The 23,164-nt window shown below is 52.6% G+C and overlaps 1 protein-coding gene across 1 annotated transcript; it reads right to left on the bottom strand.

Annotated features, from left to right (window-relative positions):
• Positions 1-3,681: 3,681 nt before the first annotated feature.
• Positions 3,682-21,811, bottom strand: CD101 (CD101 molecule). Its single transcript, XM_065655562.1, has 9 exons — positions 21,760-21,811; positions 20,238-20,615; positions 18,949-19,365; positions 15,747-16,130; positions 14,615-14,998; positions 13,233-13,637; positions 8,030-8,437; positions 6,777-7,172; positions 3,682-3,872 (listed from the first exon to the last, which is right to left on the bottom strand). The coding sequence occupies exons 1-9, from the start codon at positions 21,809-21,811 to the stop codon at positions 3,682-3,684; spliced, it is 3,015 nt and encodes a 1,004-aa protein (XP_065511634.1).
• Between the last annotated feature and the right edge of the window lie 1,353 nt (positions 21,812-23,164).

The following is a 23,164-nucleotide window of genomic DNA, read 5'->3' as shown; positions in this document are numbered from 1 at the left end:
GGAGGTCGTGCTGCTCTCCCCTTGCCTTACAGTTTTCGTATCTTCCTATAGAACCACGAGAGCACCACACGGCTCTTGCATTTCTATAGCCCTGTGTGCAGCTGCTTTCCAGGGGGTTAATTCCTCTTGGGCCCAGCTCTGCATTGCCATGGAGCCCCTTCAAACTGCTTTAAAACCTATTAATGGACCCTGGACCTTTCCACCACACGTTGCCCTCACACAGGACGTTCCCTGGGCAAGGGCACATCTGGGGGACAGGGTGTGATGGAGGATCCGCAGGGTCCGCACGGTTGCACTGTTTTTCCCCATGGGACTATAACAGCTTAATATATATTTTCTCAGTTGTTCTAATTTACATCAGAGTCTGGACTCGGAAAAAAGGGTGGTGATGGGGGTGGATGAAGGTGGCCAAGAGCCCCGGCAGCAAAATCAACACCATCCCCTGACCCACCAAGCACACACGTCTCTCTCCCTCTCATACATTTACCTCAGCTGAGTGAAATGTTCTCTTTAAAAATAGGACTGTTTTGGAGCTTTTGCTGTGGTAAGTTACAACTCTTCCCAAGTTCACTCATGGAAAAAACCACATCTTAAAAAATATAGCTGAAAGGTTTGGCAGTGATCCAGCAAAGCCAGAAAATAAAATAAAGAGGAAAAAAACCCCGCCACTGTAAAAACACACATTCTTCTTGCAGATCCTTTCGTCAAGGCCCTGGGCACACTTTACAAACTTAAATTAAAACCTATAAACCTGAGTGAACAGAAAAGCTACTACTTACACAGGCCTCTGCTTAACTGAACAAAAATGGGACGGGAGAAGAAAGTGCCCCATTAATGAAGAAACCTCCCTCTCTCTACTTACCTTCTTCCCCCAGTCCACCAGACACAAAAATCGTGTGTTGCAGTAGAGTCTGCAGCTTTTTACGTGAAGATCAGAAGGCAGCAAAGGTGCCGCCACAGACCTGCAATGAAGTTCTGAGGTGGCTGAGTGAGGGCTTGGGGGATGCACTAATCCCAGCCAGGTCACTCATGGGGCTTGCACGGAGACTGACCCCCACACACAACTGCTGCAGCAGGGCAAGGGGCTGTCCCCTGCCGCCACCTCCCCAGCACTCTGGTAATGAGTAGCAACCTAAGTAAGTTAGATTTTTGAGCAGAAGGCTGGTTTTGATGAGGTTCACCCTAAGACAAATAAAGAATGGGCTGTCAAGCCATCTGTTAGTGGTTTGCTGCAGTCACACCTGAGGAGGTGTGAGACACCAAGTGATAAGAATAGGGCAAAATTCTTTTTAAAAAGAAGGGGAAACTGAACACCTGTATCTTCTTAACTGCAATCCTCAGGGAGGTACAGGGACAAAGCACTTACAAGCATGTAGAAGAATGCGAGAAAAAAGAAAAACACCTTTTTTTTCCTGTTTGTTTTAAGCAATAATAGAGCACGTCGGACCTATCTAATATCTCCTGCAAGAAGGCTTGAAAACCTTGTGGGAAGTGGTAAGCAGTAGGCGTCATATATTCTTGACTTTACCAAAGCTTGCAGAATATGCTCCCAAGGTACACTTGTGGGCAAGCTAAGGAAACAATCCAAATGAAAACACAGAGGGACAGCACAAAATTGGTAGATAAACTATGTGCACAGGTTAATTGGTCATAGTTTATGGTCAAAACTGGTTCCTTCTTTCCTATGCCCTAGCACACCTACATCTCCTTTCTGTATCCTCTAATTAGAAGCTGGGCACGAGGGAGCTGGCATACGGCTGGCTGTCAGGCAACCCATGCTGCAGCCTTCCCTTGGTGGGACAACTTGCCTGCCTCCTCTCCTTCATGCAGCTACCACTTTCATGAAACTTGTAGGAGTTTGATGCCCTGAGAGCATCTGCTTCTCTGTCAAAACAGACTGAAACTGGTCCATGAGTTAGAGCATTATCGAGACAGGACTAAGACAAACAGACAGCAGGATCTTTCGCAAACTGGTGCAGAAAACTGTTCAACAGACCCATGCAAATGGTGCTTCAATTAGATAGGAAAAGTCAACAGCCTGAACACACAGTGGAGAAGCAACTTGCTAGACAGCAAATCTGCAGGAGAGGAGCCTGCTGATTGCGAGCCAAGGGCAAACAGTGCCGTGCTGTCACACGCACACAGAAAATCAAACATCCTACTGGGATGTGTAAACGGGACATAACCCCCGGCTGGGGGGTAAACCTCTGCAGAGAGCCCCACGTCCAGCTCTGAGCACTCACGCTGTGGAGAGAGACAGCTGGGGTCAGGGCAGCAAAGGGAAAAGCTGCACAAGGTCCAGGAAACGTAACCCGCAGGGAAAAGCTGAGCAAACTGGAGCCAGCCAGCACAGAGGTGGCTGAACAGGAAAAAAAGAGCAGCAGTCTTAAAAATTTTGCAAGAAGTGCTTTTTTAATAAAAAAGGGCCTGAAGCACCTCCCAGTTCCTTAGGAAACAGGGCTGGGAGCTTTTCTAATTGTAAGTGGACAACTCAAGCAGATCATCTAAAGCAGCTGTGGTGCCTCCAGCCCTCCCTCTGGTCAAAGGAAGCAGTTCGTAAACACCTGCCATGATTTCCAAACGGGTGCTTTTGTCTGAGGACAGCGCTTTGAGTGTTGTTCTGACACCTGACCTTACAGTTTGCTGGGACCACATCCCACTTTGCACGAGTAGGGGTTGAGTATCCCTTGACTTACAGGGACTGGGTTGAAATCTTGTTTCCTCAAGGCCAGTCAGCCTTGAGCTAGCAGAGCTCCTCAGCCTTGAAAAGGTGAGCCTGAGCTGGATCCCACAGCATAAAGAAGCTGCTCTGCAAGCACAAACATGGCTTTTTTATTACATAGTGTAACCTGGAAGCATCTAATACCAAGTTCCAGCCATGAAACTTCTTGACCCACAGACAGCCCAAGCATCAGGGGCTGGATGCTGTCTTCTCCTACAACAGTTGCAGCAAAGGAAGGAGCTGTGAAGTCTTTGTACACTCATCTCCAAGATGGCTTGGTGTCCACTTCTTCCTTCTGGGATACAAGACTCCATGTGAGTCCCTTATTGAGTCAACAGGATTTTGTTTTGTGGATAGCTGTGGTACTGCTACGGACTTTCTTCAGCCCCAGCCAGCCTTGTGTAGTCCTCATGTTTCTGCAACAGGTTTTGTGATGAAGACCCATTTCCTTTTGGAGAAAGTGCTCTTTGGGTATAGGCACTCTCAGAACAAAGGGACAGCGGTGTCTGAGAGCTTCCTCAGCAAAGGGTGGGCAAGGACAAGTGCAATGCCTTAAATGGGACACCAATACATCATTTCCAGCTCTGCCACTGTTTTTTAGCTTGCACACCACATAGATTTTGTCGAGTTACCTAAAACAAGTAGCAATTTTTTCCCCTTATGCCTGTAGAGGACCATCCTGGTCTCCACAGTGGGAGACACATACTGCAAGGACCTCAAATATACCACAATGCATGAAATGGGTGGGTACCTAACCTAAGAGACAGCCATGCCTGTTAGGAAAACCCTGTTTGCTTAGTAATTCAAAGCCACTTCGTTCCACTGAAAGTATACATGTAATTTCAAGGATTCATTGCAATAGCTACTACAAAACAATAAAAAGCCCTCCCTGCGAGTGCTCTGTCCTCTGCAGCTGTCCAGCTCCACTCCTTCAAATTACATCTGCCATTACAGGCCAGCTAAGTTTTCTTTCCAGCCCCTTCCAGTTCCATCATCTGGTTGCCTGTGACGTTGCCCTTCTTGCTTTTTCTGAATTTGAAGTACCAGCAGAAGATAGCAAGGGCCAAGAGAAGGATCAGAACCAGCGGTAAGTATAGGATGAAGTTCAGCAGTGGTGGGGATGAGCAGATCCTCGACAAAACAGTTGACTCTGGATGAAAAAGAAAGAAAAAAAAGTGAGGCTCCAAGCTAGTTTGAGTTGCTCCTACTGTTTCTACACATTATCTTCTTATCACTTTTCCCTCAGTCTTCAACAGCTACCAATTTTTAAGAATTCATACAGGCTACCTGAGGAGAAGAGGGAGAGAAACCAGGTAATTTACCTCAATTTTTTGTTTTGGGAGGTCAGATAGGGCCCTAGCTCGTTCAGCTGAAACATCTCACCAGAAACAGCACGGCTCTCCAGCTAACCCATTCCAGACTGGGCTCAGAAAGAAAAAGCCACAGACTCTTCACCCCCTGAGTCCCTGCCTGACACCAGTGACAGCAGGGTGAGGTAGATGTCTGTCAGGGGCTGCACCATTGAACAAGGAATGACCAGAGAAAAGCAAAGGACACCAGATCAAGGAGGTCCCTCTCTCCCCCAGACACCTGCCCTTCCTTGCTTCTGCTGCTCTGCTATCCTGTTTCAGCCACGCTGAGCTGCAGGCAGCTGTGAGCCCCATCCCCAGCAGCTCCTGCAGAACAGTTCTCCAGCTGAGGTGGAGGCTGCCTGTACTGCTGTTGAGCCCCCTTGGGTACCTCAAAAAATCACGTTTGATCCATCCCACACTAGCTGAAAAGCTCTCATTTGCAGCCTCTCCATTTTTGTCCTGGGCTCCTTATAGCCACCCATTAATTGGACATCAAAAGCTTTTCACAAGCTACTTGACATGTAGCTTGAGCACCACAGGCTGACCTCAGATGCCACTGTCCTACCGTGAAGGGTCATCCCAACACCTTTGGGTCTGTTATATCCACCTCAAAGTGTCCTTCCTCAATTCTCCTCTTTACCCAAGACGCATATGCAGATGTTTTACACTTGCTCTGCAGAACCATGCTGAGTGTGCGGGTCTGCTGATATGAAGCTGTCCATGGAGGACCCACACAGTCTGGTGGGCTAGGTGTGACCCTGGGCATGAACCAGCCTGGGGGCTACTCCTCACTGTGAAACCGGCTTTTATCTCTCTACATCTGAAGCTCTGTGCCTCATCCATATAGATGGAAGCAGCATTTGCTCTGCCATAGGAAAACAGGTAGAAGTCTCCACTACATGAATGTCTCTGTGGTACCAGGGAGGTATCCTAAAGGGCAGCATCAGGGATTAGAGATGGAGTTACTCCTGGTTAGGAGTATACTTGCACATGGCTGTGTCATTACCCCTCAGAAAACTCCAAAACATTGAAACTCATGAGCCAGAGGGACATTTCAAGACACCTGCGTCACTGAGGAAACACACACACAAAAGATGACCAAAAAAAAAAAAAAAAGAGAGAGAAAGTAAAAACACCCAGCTAATCTTGTGGATTTTGTGAAAACCACTTGGCAAAAACACTTATATAAAAACTGGAGGAGAATTTTCCAGCAGTTACTGAGCAATTTTAGCAATGGTTACCCTACCAGCAATGGGTAACAAGAGACAGAGGGAGCTGACGAAGGAGAAATCTGAGTGCTAGAGGGAGCCATGATGGACAACAGCAGGAACATAACAGCAGAGGGATGAAGCCCTGTCAGTCCCTCCCTCTGCAATTAAATCCAGATTAGCTCTGCTGTAGGCGCAGAGACGTGAGTAGGCTCCATGCCTGCCTGTGCCAGCAGCAGGCACAAGGGAGGGCTCTGGGCTCTCCAGAGTCCCCTGAGCTCTTCCACCTCAGACAGTGTTGGTAATTGCTGCAGGAGCTATAGCCACATGTGGGCACCCAGGCTGGCCTTGGGCATGGTACCTCCAGGGCTGAAGGCACAAGCAAAACTACAGGATCCTCTCAGCTGGTCCGACATGATTGATTTCACTGTTCATATTTTTCACTCTGCAAGGGTCATCTGAGCCTCCGATTTCCCCAAAGAGGCAAAAAGAGAGCACTTTTTTCCCGCCTGTTACCTCCCTAAAAACATTGTGTGTGCCTGACTGAAACCTTTGCTTTTATTTATGTGAAATTCTGTATGCAGAATCCAGCTCAGATAGAGCTGCGCCCAGCCCATCATTGACCCCAACTTACTCCAAGAGGACAGAGGCTGTTTTTAGAGACCTCACTGGAGACAGACTTGCCAGAAAAATCACATCAATAACCTTTTCACCAAAACAGTTAGCTTTCTGGTCCCAATGGCACAGCTGAGAGCAGGGGTTTGTGCCCATGGTACCGCAGAGAGCCCAGAAGCTGCAAAGCACTGCTGACACAAGTACGCTCAATGGTACTCTTTGGACCACATGCCTCACAGTTGAAGTGCTTGGTATCTCATCTGACCACCACCTCCAACATTTACAATGCCAAGCGTCTGGGTTTCAGCCCTGGCAGATCAACAGGACTGGGAATGGGATCTCATTGCCTTCCCCCGCTTCCCGGGTCCATAGCATAGAATCATAGAATAATAGTTTGGGTTGAAAGGGACCTTCAAAGGTCATCTAGTCCAACCTCCTGCAATGAGCAGGGACATCTGCAACTAGATCAGGTTGCTCAGAGCCCCGTCCAGCCTGGCCTGGAATTTCTCCAGGGATGGGGCATCAACCACCTCTCTGGGCAACCTGGGCCAGTGTTTCACCACTCTCATTGTGAAAAATTTCTTCCTTACATCTAGCCTGAATCTCCCCTCCTTTAGCTTAAAACCATTACCCCTTGTCCTGTCATAACAGGCCCTGCTAAAAAGTCTGTCCCCATCTTTCTTATAGGCCCCTTTTAAGTCCCTTGAAGGGCTCCCCTCCCTCCCTCCCTCCCCAGGCTCCAAACACAACTCTGGCAATCTCCTCAGCACTGACCCCCTCTGCAATCCCTTAGCAAGGGTTCCCAGTCCCACTGCACCCTTGCCATTGCAACCAGCATAGCCAGCAGAGAGCTGCCATTATTTCCCCCAGCAGCATTACCTGGCGGGATGGTGGTGAGCTGGGTGTACCCTGAGCGTGCCCAGGCGTGCAGAGCCCAGTCCTGCCCCTCACTTGGCTGCTGCCAGTCCTGCACCTGGCAGTGATACACGCCGGCATCGCCCTCCTCCACACTGCGCAGCGTCAGGCTGAAGTCTCCAGCGGTGGGGCGGCGGAGATGCAGCCTCCTCGCCAGGACCTGCCGGGGGTACTCGATGGAGCCGTCGTGGTGGAGGGTGAGCAGAGGCCTGATGTGGCCACTCTTGTCCTGCCGAAACCAGGTGGCCGAGAGGCGGGTGGCAGGCAGGCGGGTGCCCTGCAGCAGGCAGCGCAGCGTCACCTCCTCGCCCTCCCTCACCGAGATGCTGCTGTTGGTTTTCTCCAGCTGCAGTTCACGCTCTGGGGTGGGATGCAAGCAGTAAGAGACATTGCGGTGTTGCACTGCCATAGAAATGTTCCTGCCTGTGCCCACAGGCTGATGGAAATCTTGTGGAGTAAAGCGTGGGGGACAGGAATGGCCTTTTGGAAGAGTCTCTGCAGGACACCCACAGACCCTTGCTCCTGTGACTCATTCTCCCTGGGGTGTTTTTTCCCCCCTTATCATCTCTGACTACTGTTCACGACCCTCTGCTGTAATATTTTCCACCCCCTCCAAATAAGCGATAAGGCATCCTTTGGACCAGAAGCTATTTAGGAAGCTGGAATTCTCTGATCTACTTTACTTAGGGCTGTAACCCATAAGCCAAGTGAGGCCAAGAGACGGAAGAACTGAGCAAGGGAGACCCACCGTGCATCCCAGCCATGTAGTGCCCAAAGTGGCAGCAGCTGAGCCCTCAGCCTTGTTGTCAGCAGCAAGGTGCCGCACAGTAAGGAGAACTGAGTGCCCTGCTCCAGGATGCTCAGGAGTACCAGGAAAGGGCTTCTTTATTCACAGCACTGTACAACTAACCAAGAGCACCATGTGTTGGAGGGAAAAGAAAATGCCATGATTCACTTTGTTATAAAGTATTAGACATCATCTGCCCATGGCAAAAATACCAGCTTGGTTGGCTTGGGAGGATGTGATAAATCCTCCTAATTCCGTGTTTCCTTTTGAGGGGCACTGACTCCTCCTGCATCCGTAAATCTCAGATCCAAGGCAGGAGCTGCTGCTTCTCCTAAGCCCTGACAGCTTAGGAGAGGCCTGTCAGGGGCCCCATTGTAACTGATCTGACCTTCTCTAGCAGGACCTATACAAGAGATAACCACCTGCTCACCTGGGAGCTTGAGCTGCAGTGTGGTCCTTCCCGATGCTCCCTCTCCGAGTTTGTACCAGCTGTCCACCAGCCAGAGCCATTCCTCTACCACACAGTAGTACCTGCCCTGGTCCCCGGGGTTCACAGAGAGTATCCGCAGCCAGAAAACATTGCTGGACACCCTCTGGCTCAGAAACCGGGACTTTTGTGCAGGAGAGCTGAACTCAGCCCCGTATTCCAGTATGCTGCTGTAGTCGGCCCTTATGATTTGCAGAGGGGTTGCATCTGCTGGAGGAGGAGGTAGGACGTACCAGGTAATGGTGAACTGAGAATTATTTGGGGCAAACACAATCTTGCACTCAATGACTGTGTCAGAACCGCCGGCAATCTCCACAGCACTCTCTTTCGTAGCTACCCGAAGCTTGCTTTCTAAAATGGAGAAAAAAAAAAAAAAATCACGCTGGCTGCACTGCAGCTGCCGACACAGGGCTGTTGGCAAGGAGAGGAATAAGGATGGACTGAGAGACCTGCCAAAAGAGAAGGGAGGAAGAGGGTGTTCAGGGAGGTGGGGAAAGGAGGCAAATCCACACACCCTTATCTGAACTGTGGTTTGGAATCACTGGCTACTACTGGGCACAGGAGTAGTGGAAGAGGCATCTGGGGGACCACAGGGCAGGAATAGGATGTAGGTAGGTGCTGTGTTGGAGCTTGGAGGCAAAGCCTCTGTCTGAAGCAAACGGGTCCGTCTGCCACTGTTTCTGTTGGCAGGCTCACACATAAGTGACAAAACCAGCCCATGGCTTTGGAGGCTGTTAACAAGTGTCTTATCTCAGAGAGACTGCAGAGCCTGTGTGGGTTTCACTGGCAGTCGCTATCTCAGGTGAATCACACCTCAGAAACCACATAACACAGTCCTGGAACATCCACTGTGATTATACCCAGCAGTCCTTCAAATTACTGCTGAGCAGCTCAGGAGAGGAGACCTGCGGTGCTGCCTGCAGCTCTGCCCCCCGCCAGGGTACATGGTTGTTGTGATGCACCCGTGCTGCTCCTGGTTCAAGAGACCCCCTTCCCACCAAACATCACCTGTTGCTGCTGCCTTTCCTTCTCCTCCAGCAGTGGAAAAGAGTTTTGTCTCGGCCCTCCCCTCCACACTGAGACACCACCTCTGTCAGATGGGGCCAGCAGTCAGGTGAAGGAGCACACGCGGATATCTACGTATGGGCTGACAGAAACCACTCGGCACGAGGCACCTTCGGGGTTTTAAGGGACTGTAGGCTGAATTTCCCTTCTATAGCGTTCTCCCTGTGTACGTGCTGAGCAGTGGGATGCCTGGTGCTGCAGAGGCTGGGGGCAACCAAGCTCCCTTAAGCTCAGTCCCTGGGTGCTGTTTCAGGGATGGGCTGCAGAAGACGTGCTGAGATGCCCCCACAGACCTTTTAAGCACCCTGCCCTCAATCGCAGGCTCAGCAGGGTACTCTCCTCCACAGCACATGCCCAAGGAATGAGATGGCAGCAGGTTATAGAGAGAGCCTGTGGACCAGGAGGGAGCTGTGGCTTCTCCTGTAGGGGCTGATGGGGAAGGAGAACACCACAGAAGAGAGCCCACACACTTCCCCTTCTTTCAAACATTTGTTCTCAAAACTCAAGCAATCCACTTCAGAGGCCATCACCGTGTCTCTAGAGGCCAGACAAGGCAAAATATCCCAACTGATGGCCCTTGACATCCCTGCGCGTTGCCTCTGCCTCCATCTCAAATTTACCAACAAAGTCTCCCTGCTCACATCTGCTTATGCTGTTCTTTTCTCTTTGCACCCTATTGCATTTCCTCCTCTCCACACTGCAAACAGGTATGTTTTAACCCAAAAGGTAGACAGTTTCCTCCATAGTAGGACTTGCAATATCCCAATATCTGCTTACTGCCTCACTTCAGTGGTGAGGATTTTGGCAGCGACAGTCACCGGGAGGTGGTTGCTCCCAAGGGATCAACAAAGTGCTGTCCTGCATTTCACAGTGCACATGCCCTGCTCTGAAGGAATGGGTAAGGGCAAGAAGTTGAAGAGACAGGAAGGCAACCACCCTAATTAAGAAGCTGGGCAAATTCATCAGATCTACACATGCAGAGACCAGGTAGACTTCAGTGTACTTAGGAACCAGATCCAAGTTGATGTCTTTCAACTTCAGCAGTTAAAATTGCACCCAGGCCAGAGCCAGCTCTAAGGAAGCACAAATCTTCAGAGTGGGAAAGCCTCTATCCTTGGAGATACTCAAAAGCCATCTGGAAATGGTCCTGGTCAACTGGATCTAATTGGTCCTGCTTGAGCAGAGGGTTGGACCAGATGACCTCCAGAGGTCCCAGCCTCAGCCTCAGCCATCCTGTGTTTCTGTGACAGGTGAAATGATCACACTGGAAAAAATAAGACACTTGGTTCTTAAGTTCAGGTGCTTAGTACATCAGGAATGTCACTCAGCCAACCTGCTCAAGTCCGGGAGCTTTATTCAGGGACCCAGAAGTGAACTCTGCCAAAGGGAAAAAAAAAATACTCCCAAATATTTCAACTGGAGACTTTGCTCCTGTTTCAAAGGCCACAGGAGAGGAGGAGGCAGGACTAGGGGAGGTGGTGGACATTGGGGACGGCCTTCCCATGTCAGACCTACAGATGTCCCTTCCCCAGCTGCAGCTGCCATCACACGCTGCTCTGCCATATCTCCCAGCAAAAAATAACTGCAGAAAAGCTGCACCAAGATGTGTGCCTCCCTCCAAGGGAGCTCCTCCTGGCAGTGCTGCTGTGGTCAGGGGCAGGCAGGTAAAACCCAGGACCTTTCCCCAAAAACAGAGAGGCTGCCAGCACAGGAGACAGCACACTGCCCAGGGGTACCTCTCGCTTGAGTAAGGCCTGGCCTGACACCTGACACTTCCCCAGAGCAGAAAATGCTCTGGGGAAGAAAAGCTACTAGAGCTCAGAGAGGAGCCACAGGAACCACTGCTGTGAGCACTCGATTTTGATGAGAAAAATTGCTGCTACACTCTCAGAAAAGATCACCTCGAGAGGAAGCAGAGCATTTGCTGCAAAGCCCCTTTCTTTCAGCTCCAAGTCTCCTCTTGTTCCCGTTAAAGATCAATTACTGAAAAGGGCAAAGTGGCTGCCTGCCACAGAAAGACGTGGTGCTGTTTTCCCTTTGAATTCCAATTTAATTAACCAAACCGAGCCTCTTGCTACGGGTCTTGCCGTGAACCCTGCCTGCTGATGCCGTGCTTTCTGCCCAGCCCGGGAGCAGCGGAGCAGGCAGGAGGGCACAGCCACTGCAACAACCCGTGTGGCAGCATCCCTGCTATGGCTGGGCAGCATCTGCCTGCCAAGGGCCACTAATTATGGGACCTCACCAAAGGTCAGATGCTCAGCTACCTGAGAAGTTGCAAACGGAAAGGATCTGTCCTCCTTCCCCTCCCTGTTAAGACCTCTCATGCTTATCCCTCTTGTCTGAAGTTATAGGCCAGATTCATGGGGGCATTTAAACACCTAAAGTGCTGACAGACACCGAGTAGTAAATAAAGTGCAGAAGCAGAACTCTAGAACTAGAGTATCTCTGCAGGTTCCAGCCATGAGATTTTATACACAAAGGAACAGGCTGGTGATTTTCATGATTTGCAGCTTCATTTTCAGCAGCTTTGCCTCATTCTCTTGCTGCTAGAGCCAGCTTCCTTCCCAGACTTACTCTCTACCTTCCTAAATATCCTTCACCAGCTCATGCTGCCTTTCTTAGGGAGACCGTACTAGAGCCAGTAGCCACCTCCCACCATGCCTCCCCCACTCCCAGTTCTCACCATCTTTACAGCGTTGCAGTATCCAGTAATGGCTGCAATGCATTTGGGGCCAAATAACTTGCTGCTCCGCTGCTACCATCTCCTCTTAAACAATCTACAATTACACCTGCTCGTCTAAATGCCATTTACACTACTAACGTACACTCACAGCCACTGTCTGTTGTCACCCCCAGCCTCAGTACCACCCCGCAGACCCCATGCCCCGGCTGGCTGTCACTCGGGTAGTAACACAGAGCACCCCAGCACCCAGTTCCGCAGGGGTGAGGAGAGAGCAGCAGTGGAGCAGGAGGGAGAGTGCCATGGAAACGAGCCCGAACAGGGAAGGAAATGTTATCAGCTTACGCTACAGCAAACCCAACAGTTAAAAAACATGAAAAACGCATAATTTCAGTTCACTGGCTTGTGATGGCAAAAACCCAAGGATTAGGGGAAGGAGCGCTTTATGTATGAAAAAAGAGCAAGAACTCTCCACTGCTGGCAGAACAGACACAAGAAAAAATAAACCCCTATTCTCACACCTGCCCCACACGCTCAGAGTTCTTGGTCAGGACAACCCCTTCAGCTCCCCCAGCAGCCGCAGCCGAGAGCCGGGCAAGCTGACACTGTGCCGCTGCCAGGGCTGGCGGGGAGCAGGCGCAGGGCGGGCTGGCCGGGGCTGCGGTGCCTTTGCAACGTCTCTCTTCCATAAGAGGACGAGGCTCCCTGCACAGCGCTGGCAGGCACGGTGGTGGCGCAGACCCTGCCTGCAGAGGTGGCCATAAAAGGGAACCCCAGGCAGGGACTCCATCTGAACAGTCCAGCCATGCCCAGGAGGAGATACCTCTATCCAGAGCGCCTTGAACCCTGGCGGCTCTGTGCTGGCTCCCAGCCCAGCAGAGAGCCCAGGCACTTTTCCCACCTCAAATACACCAGAGGAAGCTCAGGAGGACACACATACCCCAGAACCAGCTTTGGGGGCCAGTCTGTGTCCACCGCCTTCCAGCCCCCCACAAGCCCACACCAAGGGAGGCACCTCGCACTGCCAGCATTCAACTGGGTTCCTTCTGGGTGACTACTTCTTCCCAGAAACAAGGCTTAAAAGCCTAGTGGTAAGGCTGATCCCTATATGCTCCCACCAGAGAGGTGGCTGATGCCCCATCCCTGGAGACATTCCAGGCCAGGCTGGACGGGGCTCTAAGCAACCTGATCTAGTTGAAGATGTCCCTGCTCATTGCAGGAGGATTGGACTAATGAGCTTTGAAGGACACTCCCAACACAAACTGTTCTTTGATTCTATGACATGACTCTGCTGGGGACACCCCAGCTGTCAGTGTTCCTGGTTGCCCCAGTCACGTTTGATGGATTTAAAGTTGCAGAAGGAGAAACTTCTGCTGAAGAAGCGCCTGTGGTGCTGCTTACCTGGCAGCACCACCTTTATGCCCACAGCGTTGGATTTGGTGGTGGCCGCTGGTTGCCCCAACGGCTGGGTGTTCCTCCTCCAGACCTCCACCTCGCACTGGTACGTCCCTTCATCGGCAGCTGCAGCGTTGCGGATGCGTAGCCTGAAGGAAGAGGCAGCCTTCGTCAGCTGGGCTTTCTCCTGGAAGTGTGGCTGTGCTGCTCTCCAGGCCACTGTACCACTGGGAAAAACCTGTACTAGCTCCAGGTAGCGGCCAGTGGGTGGGCTGGGCTGGAAGAGCCACCTCACAGACACTGGCACCTCCTCGAAGGTGTAGTTGGCGCCTGGTTGGCAGACGAGTTCAAAACTCTGCCCATATCTGACACTGGCAATTCGGCTTCTCAGTGTGGCATGCAGACCGAGACCTGCTTGGGAGGAGAGAACCCATGGCACCGGGACAGAAACCCTGCCCTGTGTCACCTCGCCACCACCCTTCCCACACAGCGCCATCCCCACTGCTCCACCACTGCAGCCCCACGTCAGCCACAGTCCTGCTGCTCCTCTGCCGGTGTTGCTCTCCCCCAAGTTGCACCATGTTCTCTTCCAGCCCCAAATGGTCTCTGTCCCTCTCCTACCTCATCCCCACCCTCCCACCCCACAAGGAAACCCTGAGTACCCCCTTCTCTTCCAGGCTCCCGAGTCCCACCCCGCAGCAGGGCACCAGGGATGCTCTGCTGATGCTGCTGCCCCATTTGCTGCTTCTTTCCACCCTCCACAAATGCCTGACAACTCCTGTGGCCTCACTGGTGCTATCAGGCACTCAGCCCGGCAATAAGAAAGTAAAAACACTCTAAATCACAGCTAGAAGCTGTCTCGCCATAAAGGCACCCATTCCAGCAATCAAAAGAAGAAACGGCATGGGCATTGCACGCTGGGGAGGTGAGCGGCTCTGTACTCAGACAGGAGGGCAGAAGAAGTGATCAGATGCCAGCACCAGGGGTGTATCTCTGACAACAGCCATCATACGACCCAGCAAGAGCCTTCATTGAGCTTAATTACTGTAAGTAATTATGCTGCTAGAACAGATATTTTGTATTTCACGTTAAGGAGACAGTCAGAAAGACCTGCTGAGCCAGCCACTGCCTTTCAGGTCTCCAGGCTTTTAGCTGTTGTGTCCCACTTCTCTCTCCCAAAACATCTCATGGAAGACAAACACCCTGCTAGAAATGGGGAAACTGAAGCACTCCAGGACCAAGAGATCAGCTCCAGGTTCCCCTGCAGCAGCAGTGTTGCTCAGGGCACAGCAGACCTCTGTCCAACCCACATGCATACACCCCATTCTCCAGTCTTGCCTCCAGCGCGTCCAGCTTGAAAGCCCAGAAATAGGAGTGGCCCAACTCACCCATGGAGATGACTGTCACTGTTGTCTCCCCCTCCTTTGTCCAGCTCTGGCCTCGGGACCACTCCGTCACTTTGCATCCGTACCGCCCGCCGTCCCCCTCGTCCAACGTGTTGGGGATCACCAGGGTGAACGTGCTGGAGCTCGCTTTCTCCAGTCGGAGGCTCCCCTGAGTCCTGCTGTCCTGGTAGGCACTGCCCAGGCTCAGGGTGCCGTCCTGCTCCATGGTGGCCACCAGCACCCAGGGACCCGGGTGCTGAGGTGGCAGGTGCCACCACTGCACAGACACAGGGCTGGTCGCTCCTTGCACCTCACAAAGGAGGATCAGGGCATCTCCTGCCATGACCTGCGGTGTGCTGGTGGACACGGACAGGTGCATGTGTCTCTCTGCAAACAACAGTTACTGCATGGGAGGGGACCTTGTCGTGCTCCTCAGAGAAAGCCAGAGATACTGTGGCATTAAATTGAGACTAGATAAATCTTGATATTGGAAAAGGATAGGAAGTGTCTGAAATTTTCAACCAGCCTTTTCTTGTAATTTTGGAGAGGGATTTATGGGTTTGTTTTTTCACTGTCTTTCCTGGGACATGGATACATAAAGAAATACTTAAGAAATAGAGTCCCAACAGGCAGCTCCTGCTACATCAGAATAGTCATTGTCTAGCTGTGACAAGGAAACAGAGAGTCTCTGACACATCTTTCTTAGAGTGGCTTCTCACAAGTCATCCCTCTAAAACAGGGAGAGAACCCTGATGGAAATGGCTACGACTCCCCCCAGTCCAGAAGCATCTGTTCTGCTGGGTCATCCTGTGGTCCTCAGGAGTAGCAAGAAACGTTGCTCACAACTTTCTGTAACAAAGACACAGGAGGACCCAGCCTCCCCAGAACTCTACCTACTTGCCCCAAAACGTATAGCGAAGAGACTGAGCTAAAGGTTTACACTTTGTTGACAGCTGCTACATCTCTCATGTTAATGTTTGCCAGAGTAAGCGCTGTTCCCATTATTATCTACCAAAATCTACGGCACGTTTGCATTCTTGCTGCAAACAGCAGGTGTCTTGCCCCTGCCAAGATGGTCCCAGTCAGGGATCACTACAGGCTTTACCCAGAAGAGCAGTCATTAGGATTTACTAACCTATGGGCTTCACGTTGACTTGGATGCCTGATGACAGATTGGTTTGGATGCTGTGAAATTCTCCAGGAGTCTCCACCTCCGAAACAGAGCAGCGGTATGTACCATTGTCCTTCAGCCCCACCTCATAGACAGTGAGGACATAAACCGTGTTGCTTTGCTTGAATGCTCGGAGCTGACCCATCTTGGCTCTCTCTTCATATTCTTTCTCCCAAATCAATACCCCATGGGGGTCAACCCTGGCCACTTCCACACCATTGAGGAGCCAAAGCACTTGGAAGTGCCTGCTGCTGCTCTTCTGGGCTCCCACCATGCAATGTAGCTGCAAGGTATCACCTTCAGAGAGGGAGCTTTTGGCAGCAGTGATGTTCACGGAGAGGTCTTTGCCTGTTGGCAATGAAAAGCAAAGAAGGTCATGGGTGGCCCATGCTTCCCTCCCGCCTGGCAGCACTGATGGCTGTGCAGAGGGAAACAGGAGAGAATTCTCTATTGAAACATTTTCTTCCATTAGAAGTGATGTTTCTAACTCTGCTGTCTTTGATGGGAGAAAGTGCATGGAGGGCTGGCATTCACGTTGCTTGCCTGAATCTGATGCTGCTGGTCCCACATCCTGCATTTCTCACTAGCTGCTGCAGGATGTGGGCAAGAGACACTCTTCCAGTTGGAGGGGTTTTGGGCTAGTTCCTACAGAAAGCAGAGAGCTCAAGACTTGTCACAGCACAGGGAGGTGAGAGGGAAGCAAGAGGAGGTGGAGGTCATCTCCTAGTCCCTGTTCTGCCTCCTATACTATCAGCAGGTGCTGAGCAAAGATGGCAGTGACAGGGGGAGCACAAAGTCATCTTACCCCTGGCAGACCCTCTTGGGCTGTCAGCCACACCTGAGGTAAGGACCCTGCCTCTGGGTCCTATGACATGATTCATCTTCTTCGTGGAGCATTCAATGCCTCTGCCGCTAATGCCCCCTGGTTCCTGGCATCAGCCTGGCTGGAGCGTGGCTGCAGGCAGAGTCAGAGGGTGCCCCGAAACCCTGCGCCGTGACCCCACACAGCAGTGGTACGGTCAAAAAACAGGGGGTAGGGCTGAGCCCCGACTCCCTGGGCAGGCAGCCTGGCTCACAGCACTCCATCTCCTTGGATCATGGTGGTGCCCAGGGTGTCTAACAACGAGGGCAAGGCTACGTGCTGTAGTTTGGAGGTAAAACAGAGCAGCTCCCAGACTGCCACTGGAAGGGCTCGAATAATTTATTGAAAGCAGAGTGCCCCGTGAATTTAAACACTGGTTCATAAACAGTTTGTGAACAGGAATCCCAGCCACTGCAGATACATTTGGCATTCACAAATATTTGCTGGAGAGTTTATAGAAACCACTGTAGCAATGGGCCACGGTCAGAGTGGTCACTGGCTCTTGGTGTGACAGGGTGCTCAGCCCCACAGCCCCAGCTCTCCCATGGGGTGCTGGAGGGACACCCCAGCCCTGCAGATGTGATGGAGGGCTCGTATGCCCATGGCCTCCCCCTGGCAATACCAGCAGCTCTAATACAACCACCATATTGTCTTCTTACCACTGTCACCTCGCTTCTACCCTTAAGAGCTACCACAGGGCAAATATTAAACTCTGACAAGGTTTCTCAGTCTCTAAACAATCCTGTGGCACTGGTACCCAAAGTCACACGCTACCAGTCATGATGAACCCTCTTAAACAAGCAGATGCAGGAAGATGCACGGACTGCCTTTGCTCGCCAGGCAGCAGCAATGGAAAGCCATTGCTGCAAACAGTGCGTGACAAGCGGAACGAAGCTTTGCCTTTCAGCCAGGTTTCAGGAACCAGGCTCTGACAGTAGGAGACCACACTTCCTTCCCCCTCCCCCTGATACCTTGCTCCCACAAGCCGCACGTGGGGTGCTTGGTCCTTACCCATCTGTTTCTTTGGTTTCCTGCTCTGACTCAGCCCCGTCCCATGAGACAGCGGTTCCCTTCACCACCCCAGCTCTGCAGCCTCCTCCACCTGCCCCAAGGCACGAGGACGGGGTACCCCACCTTCCCAGGCAGGTTTGCAGTGAGAGGCTTGCTCCCACTTTACTGCATACTGCTGAGTATGTTAAAGGGCACCAACTAGACAGAGTCTTCTCTTGGCTGCTTTAAGGTAAAACTGGTGGAAAGAGAGATTTTTTTTTTTCCCTTCCTCTAGACACAGCCACCCACATGCAGCTGGGGGAAGAGCAGGGCGAGGGACCACAACCAGCAAAGGGCTTGTGGCAGAAGGGATGGCAGGCAGGGTGCTCAGAGCAGCAGCAGCAAACACACAGCGTTGTAACCATCCCAGGGGAGTGTGGGGAGAGAGGTTTTCCCACTAGCCCTGGGCAAGGGGATGCAGAGCTTGCAGATAGCAGGAGTCATGCAAAGTTGAGCAGAGGGAACAGGAGGTACCTGGCAGAGATAGGGTGGAGTGGGGGAGGATGGGCAGCACTGGCAAGGGGCTAGTTTTCAAACTTTTCTATTTTAATCCGTCTCATACATGGTAACAGCTCTAAGTCTCCTCCTCCTAAATACCCAATATTACGTTTTCCTAGAGCATAAGCCAGCAGCTTGGTGCACCCACTTCAAAGCCCAGTCTGACCCACAGCCCCATTACCGCAATATACAAATGACTAGGAGGAGACACAGGGATGGTTACTCTGGAAATCAGCAGACTGGCAACAGCATGAACAGACAAGCCACCTCCAGCAGACATTAGAGCCATGCAGCACAAGCAGCGCATCCCCATGTCCCTTGGTGCCTGTGGCCGAGGTACCGGGATGGGCAGCTGACTGCTGTGTACTTCAGTTTTTGAAGCCACAAGAGCCCTGAGGCACTCTAACAACGTGGTTTTCTGCACACTGGAGCTTAACACTGCCAAGGATCCAGGCTGCTATGGGCACACGCTGCTCTCCCTGCTAATACCTCACGTGGGCCCGCGAGTTTGCACAATTGCTGTTGGCATTGGAGCGTCAGCTGCATGAACATTCAAAGTGAGAAGCACCAACAGCTCCTGAACTAGAGGCTATCATGGCCCCAAGCACAGCCCACCCCACTTAGTGCCCAGTGGAGACACACCAGTGTGTCCCCAGGCTGCAGAAGAGGGAAGCAAAGGCCACTGATGGCTGCAGTTATGGAGCCTTGAATGCACAAAGGAGTTGGAGCCAACATGGGAGTTTGCAAGGGCCTTACCCTGGCTCGTGACCACCAGCGATGTCGTCTTTGTTTGCTTGCGGGAGATATCCTTCCACATCTCATCAGGATCCTCAATCCACTCCGCTGCCTCGCAATACAGCTGCCCCTGGTCAGACAGCTTCACCCCCCCGATGAAGAGCTTGTACGTGGAGTTCCCAACCTTTGTCAGCCGCACATCCCCCGTCAGAAACCTCTGTGTGTAAGAGGGCCCTGGCCTCAAGATGAAGTCCTTGGAGAGGGTGAGGACCTCCTCAGCATGACTCGCTCCTGCTCCCTGAAGATGGTACCAGCCAACGGAGAGATGCGTGTGCTGGGTGGTGGACTTAGACACCTCACAGGTGAGCTCCACCGCCTCCCCTTCATCACGGGTGAGGACCTGGGGTGCCATGGAAGCTGAGAGGGTGTCTGTGATCACTGAGCATGGTGGAGAAACACAGAGAGCAGCAGGTCACAGGAAAAAAAAAATTCTTGGCCTCAGTGGGCAACCTGCTTGTCACTACAAAACTGAAGCCAGGCCTCAAGGGACCTGACAGTGTACGAGAAATATCTTTTGTAGCTGATTGACAATGCTTCAGCCTACACAAAGTTGTGAAGTGGTTAAAACCTCAGTAGGGAAGAAAGCACAGCAAATCTCTCTGCAGTACCCTCTTCAGACTAACTATGGGCAGGATTAATTTGGCAGTCCCAAGGAGATTAATGAGCAGCTTGGCACACTACCGGGATAAAGGAGGAAACAGGTGGAAACTAGATGTATAGACTCGGTGGGCTCTTTGCCTCTCCACTCCATTGCATTCCCTCTCCCAGTGCTCTCCAGGAACTGCTCCCTCCCTCTTCCTGTGGGTATCCCACTTGGCTTAAGTTCCATACCCTGACCTGGGACGACACCAACAACTAATGCTCAGAGACTGAAAACTCCCATCCTCCTGAGCATTTGTCTGTGAAATGCTATGGCTGTGACAGGAACTGAAGTTAAAGTCAGGCCACGGGAGACCAGAGGCTTCCTCTCCCTTCCCTTGCCCTGGCTGGGAGGCAACAGCCAGAGCAAGCTGCTGAGGGACATCTGGGCACCCCAACCTTGGCCACCCAGGGGCAGGATGGCAGTCTCACAGCGGGGAGAGGATAAGGAAAATTTGTGCCCACCAGTCCTGTTAATCTCCCCTTTCCTCGGCTGCTCCTCTGTCAAGGGCGCAGAAGATGAGCAGTTCTCCCCAACACCAAGAGGGGGACACTGGAAGCCTGCCTGCCCCCCTGCCTGGCAGGGAGTGGGGCGCTCTTTCAGAACTCACCTGAGAGGTTCGTCTTGGCGCTGTAACTCCCAAAGTATCTCTCGTCGGTGTTGGGCGTGTGGCACTCGTACTCCCCGGCATCCCGGTCCTGCAGCTCGGTGATGTGCAGCAGGACGGCGTCCCCCTGCACCCGCTCCACGTAGATCCCCCGGCCGCGCACACGTTGGGTGTAGATGGCGTAGGGGAAGGAGGGGTCGACGGTGCTGACGATCTGCACCTCCCGCTCAGGGGCCGAGGGCAGGTAGATGGACCACTGGAAGTTCTGCTCCGCCGGGCCCTGGTAGCCGCTCACCTTGCACCACAGCGTGATGTGGGACCCCTTCACACGGTAGAGCGGTCCCTTCTGAACCGTCACCACCCGCTGGCCAGTGCTCAAACCTGCCAGCAAACAGTCAGCACAGGCGGTGTTTGCAGGGGTATACGCTACCTGAAGGCTGCGCACCCAAACCGGCAGTGGGTCTAGATGTGCACAGGACCACAACGTAGTACTGAAAAGATTTGCCATGCAGTCTCATTCTTTGAAGCACCAAGTCCAAGGCACTTCAGAGCCCTTGCAATTTTAAGAACAAGCCAGTCCTGTAACAATAGACCTCCAAGCTTTCTTGTCTCCTAGCACACTGGGTCACACGACAGATACCAGAGCCTCATGGCCAGAGGGCTGTCAAGCCTGTTCATAGCTGGAAAGCATCTCTCAGCCAGCTGTTCAGAGGGAGCAGAAACCAGGCTGAGATCACTAGAGGAAGCTTGTGGTGTGTTAAAATTAAGAGGACCAAGCACTCAAGCTCTGCGCAAGCTAGGGGTGAAAAGGAGCTGACCACTGCCGGATGAGAAGTAGCGCAGAAGCCAAGGGACATGGGACAGCAGAGGGAAACAGCAGGCTGGGTGCTGCAGAGGTGTTCCATGGACAGAAACTGGGGAGGGTGTGGGAGAGGCTACCAGAAAGAGCTCTTCCGAAGGCAAGGGGCACTGGGAGGCCTCCATTTCTGCCTGCAGAAGGTTGGGGAGGTAATGGCCACCCATGCACCTTCCCCTCCCCCAGAGATCCCACTGGTGACACTCAGTCTACTATGGTGCCCAACACACACATGAAGCAAAATGGCCACAGGACATGGGCATCAAGTAAATAAACAACCAGGGAGACCGGGCCAGGGAAGAGAGCACAGCCTAAGAAACCCTCAGAAAACTCCTCCCGAAGGAAGGGGAGGGTGAGGTAACCCCCTCTGCACCTCCAACAGCCACACAACAGCGTCATGCATATCCCCTCACTGAAACCCTGCCAAGGTTCGGGCTATTGCTTTGGAGTGAAACCACAGCGCTGAAACGAGAACATATCACCACGCTTCTTCCTTTGGCCATGGAAACACAGCACTGCTGGCCATAGCGGGGCTGTCCTGGCCCCGCAGCCCCAGCAAGGTGCCCCGCTGAGCCATCCACCCACAAACATCCCATCTGCTCCAAGGGGTTGCTTCACTTCCCCCTCATCTGCCCCAGGAAAGCCCCTGCCATGGTACAGGGCACTCACCCGGGAGGAGGAAGAGGAAGGCGGCAGCTGCCAGGCACCGCACCAGCCCCATGGGAAAGGTCTCCACGTGGGTCCTCTCCCCAATGGGTGGTGGAAGGCTCTTTTGGGTGATGGTGACAGCCACCCTGCTATTTTGAAAGCGGCTGGGAGGAAGCTGCCCAGCAGTGGTGGTTTCCTCTGCTTAGTAATGGTGGGGAGGGGTTGGGGAAGGGATTGCAACAGCAAAGTAACACCCCTCTGGGAGGTGACAGGCAGCACCCCAGCCCCACGCTGCCTGGGCAAGGGTGATGCTCAAGGTCCCTCCTGCTGCTGTGTGCTTGCCAGGTGCCTGGCACTACCAGCTGCGGCTTTGCTGTCCCACAGCAGCTCACAGGGTAACCCTCTGCCTGGAGACTCCTGCTTTGTTACGTGGAGTGGCTTGCTCCCTGCTAGCAGAGGGGGCAAGGGGTCAGACCTTCAGGAGTGATGGGGGTGGATTTCTAGGGCTGAAGCTCCCCTCAACTATTTATTTTCTGTAGCTGCAGACAGCAGCATGATGCCTCAGGTACAGGCTGGGTTGGCACAGGGCTCCCCAAGCATGGCTGACAAAGCTCTGCCTTAGGGTGCAGTAGGGCACCCCAAGTGAGGTGTCTCTCCCACAGTGCTCCCACCAGCCACACAGGCAGGAGACCCTCCATCATAACAGCCAGCCCAGGTGGTTCATCGGCTCTTGGAGGATCACCACGCAGCCAGAAATCGGCCAGGAACGCTCTCCTGTGAGCACATCCCATGGGCAGGCACCTGGCTGCGGGGCATCCCGAACCAGCACGGCTCACAGGGGCAGTGAGACTGCAGGGAGCTGCACCGGGAGGGCCCATGCCAGGAGGCTGCTGCCCACAGCCCCAGAGCCGAGCGCGGCGGTGGCATCGCAGCGTCGGCACCACGTGGCCCGGGCCACACTGCTGCTCCTCCAGCAGGGACAGGTGGGAGGCTGACGGGGGCCACATGTTGGGGAGGGGAAACCCAGCCTCTGGGGCACGCAGCCAAACACTAGCGAGGGGCTCAAACCAGAGACAATCTCTGAAAGGATTTTTTTAGGGGGAAGAGAGTGTTTGTTCTTTTGTTCTGGGGTTGTTTGTTTGTTTTGGTTTATTTTTTTTTCTTTCCCCAGGAAGGATGGTGGCACAAAGCACTTACCCCTGAGCCATGCTGCTCCCGCTGTGCTGCCAAGGCATCGACTGAACAGCTAAATTAGCTCAGGGATTCACAAGCAAAAACCAACTGTAAAACAAGTCCTTTTGCTTGATCCCGCGGGACTCCTAGAGGGAATGAGATTCACGTAATGAATGAAAACAAACATGAGGTCCCTCCTTCCCCCATTTAATAAACTGATTCATATGATAGCCTGCAGGGCCAGGAGATGGAG

This window comes from Caloenas nicobarica, chromosome 1 (assembly GCF_036013445.1).
Source record: "Caloenas nicobarica isolate bCalNic1 chromosome 1, bCalNic1.hap1, whole genome shotgun sequence".
Taxonomy (NCBI): Eukaryota; Metazoa; Chordata; class Aves; order Columbiformes; family Columbidae; genus Caloenas; species Caloenas nicobarica.
The sequence above is the reverse complement of the archived record's forward strand: the minus strand, read 5'-3'. Positions and strand labels throughout refer to the sequence as shown.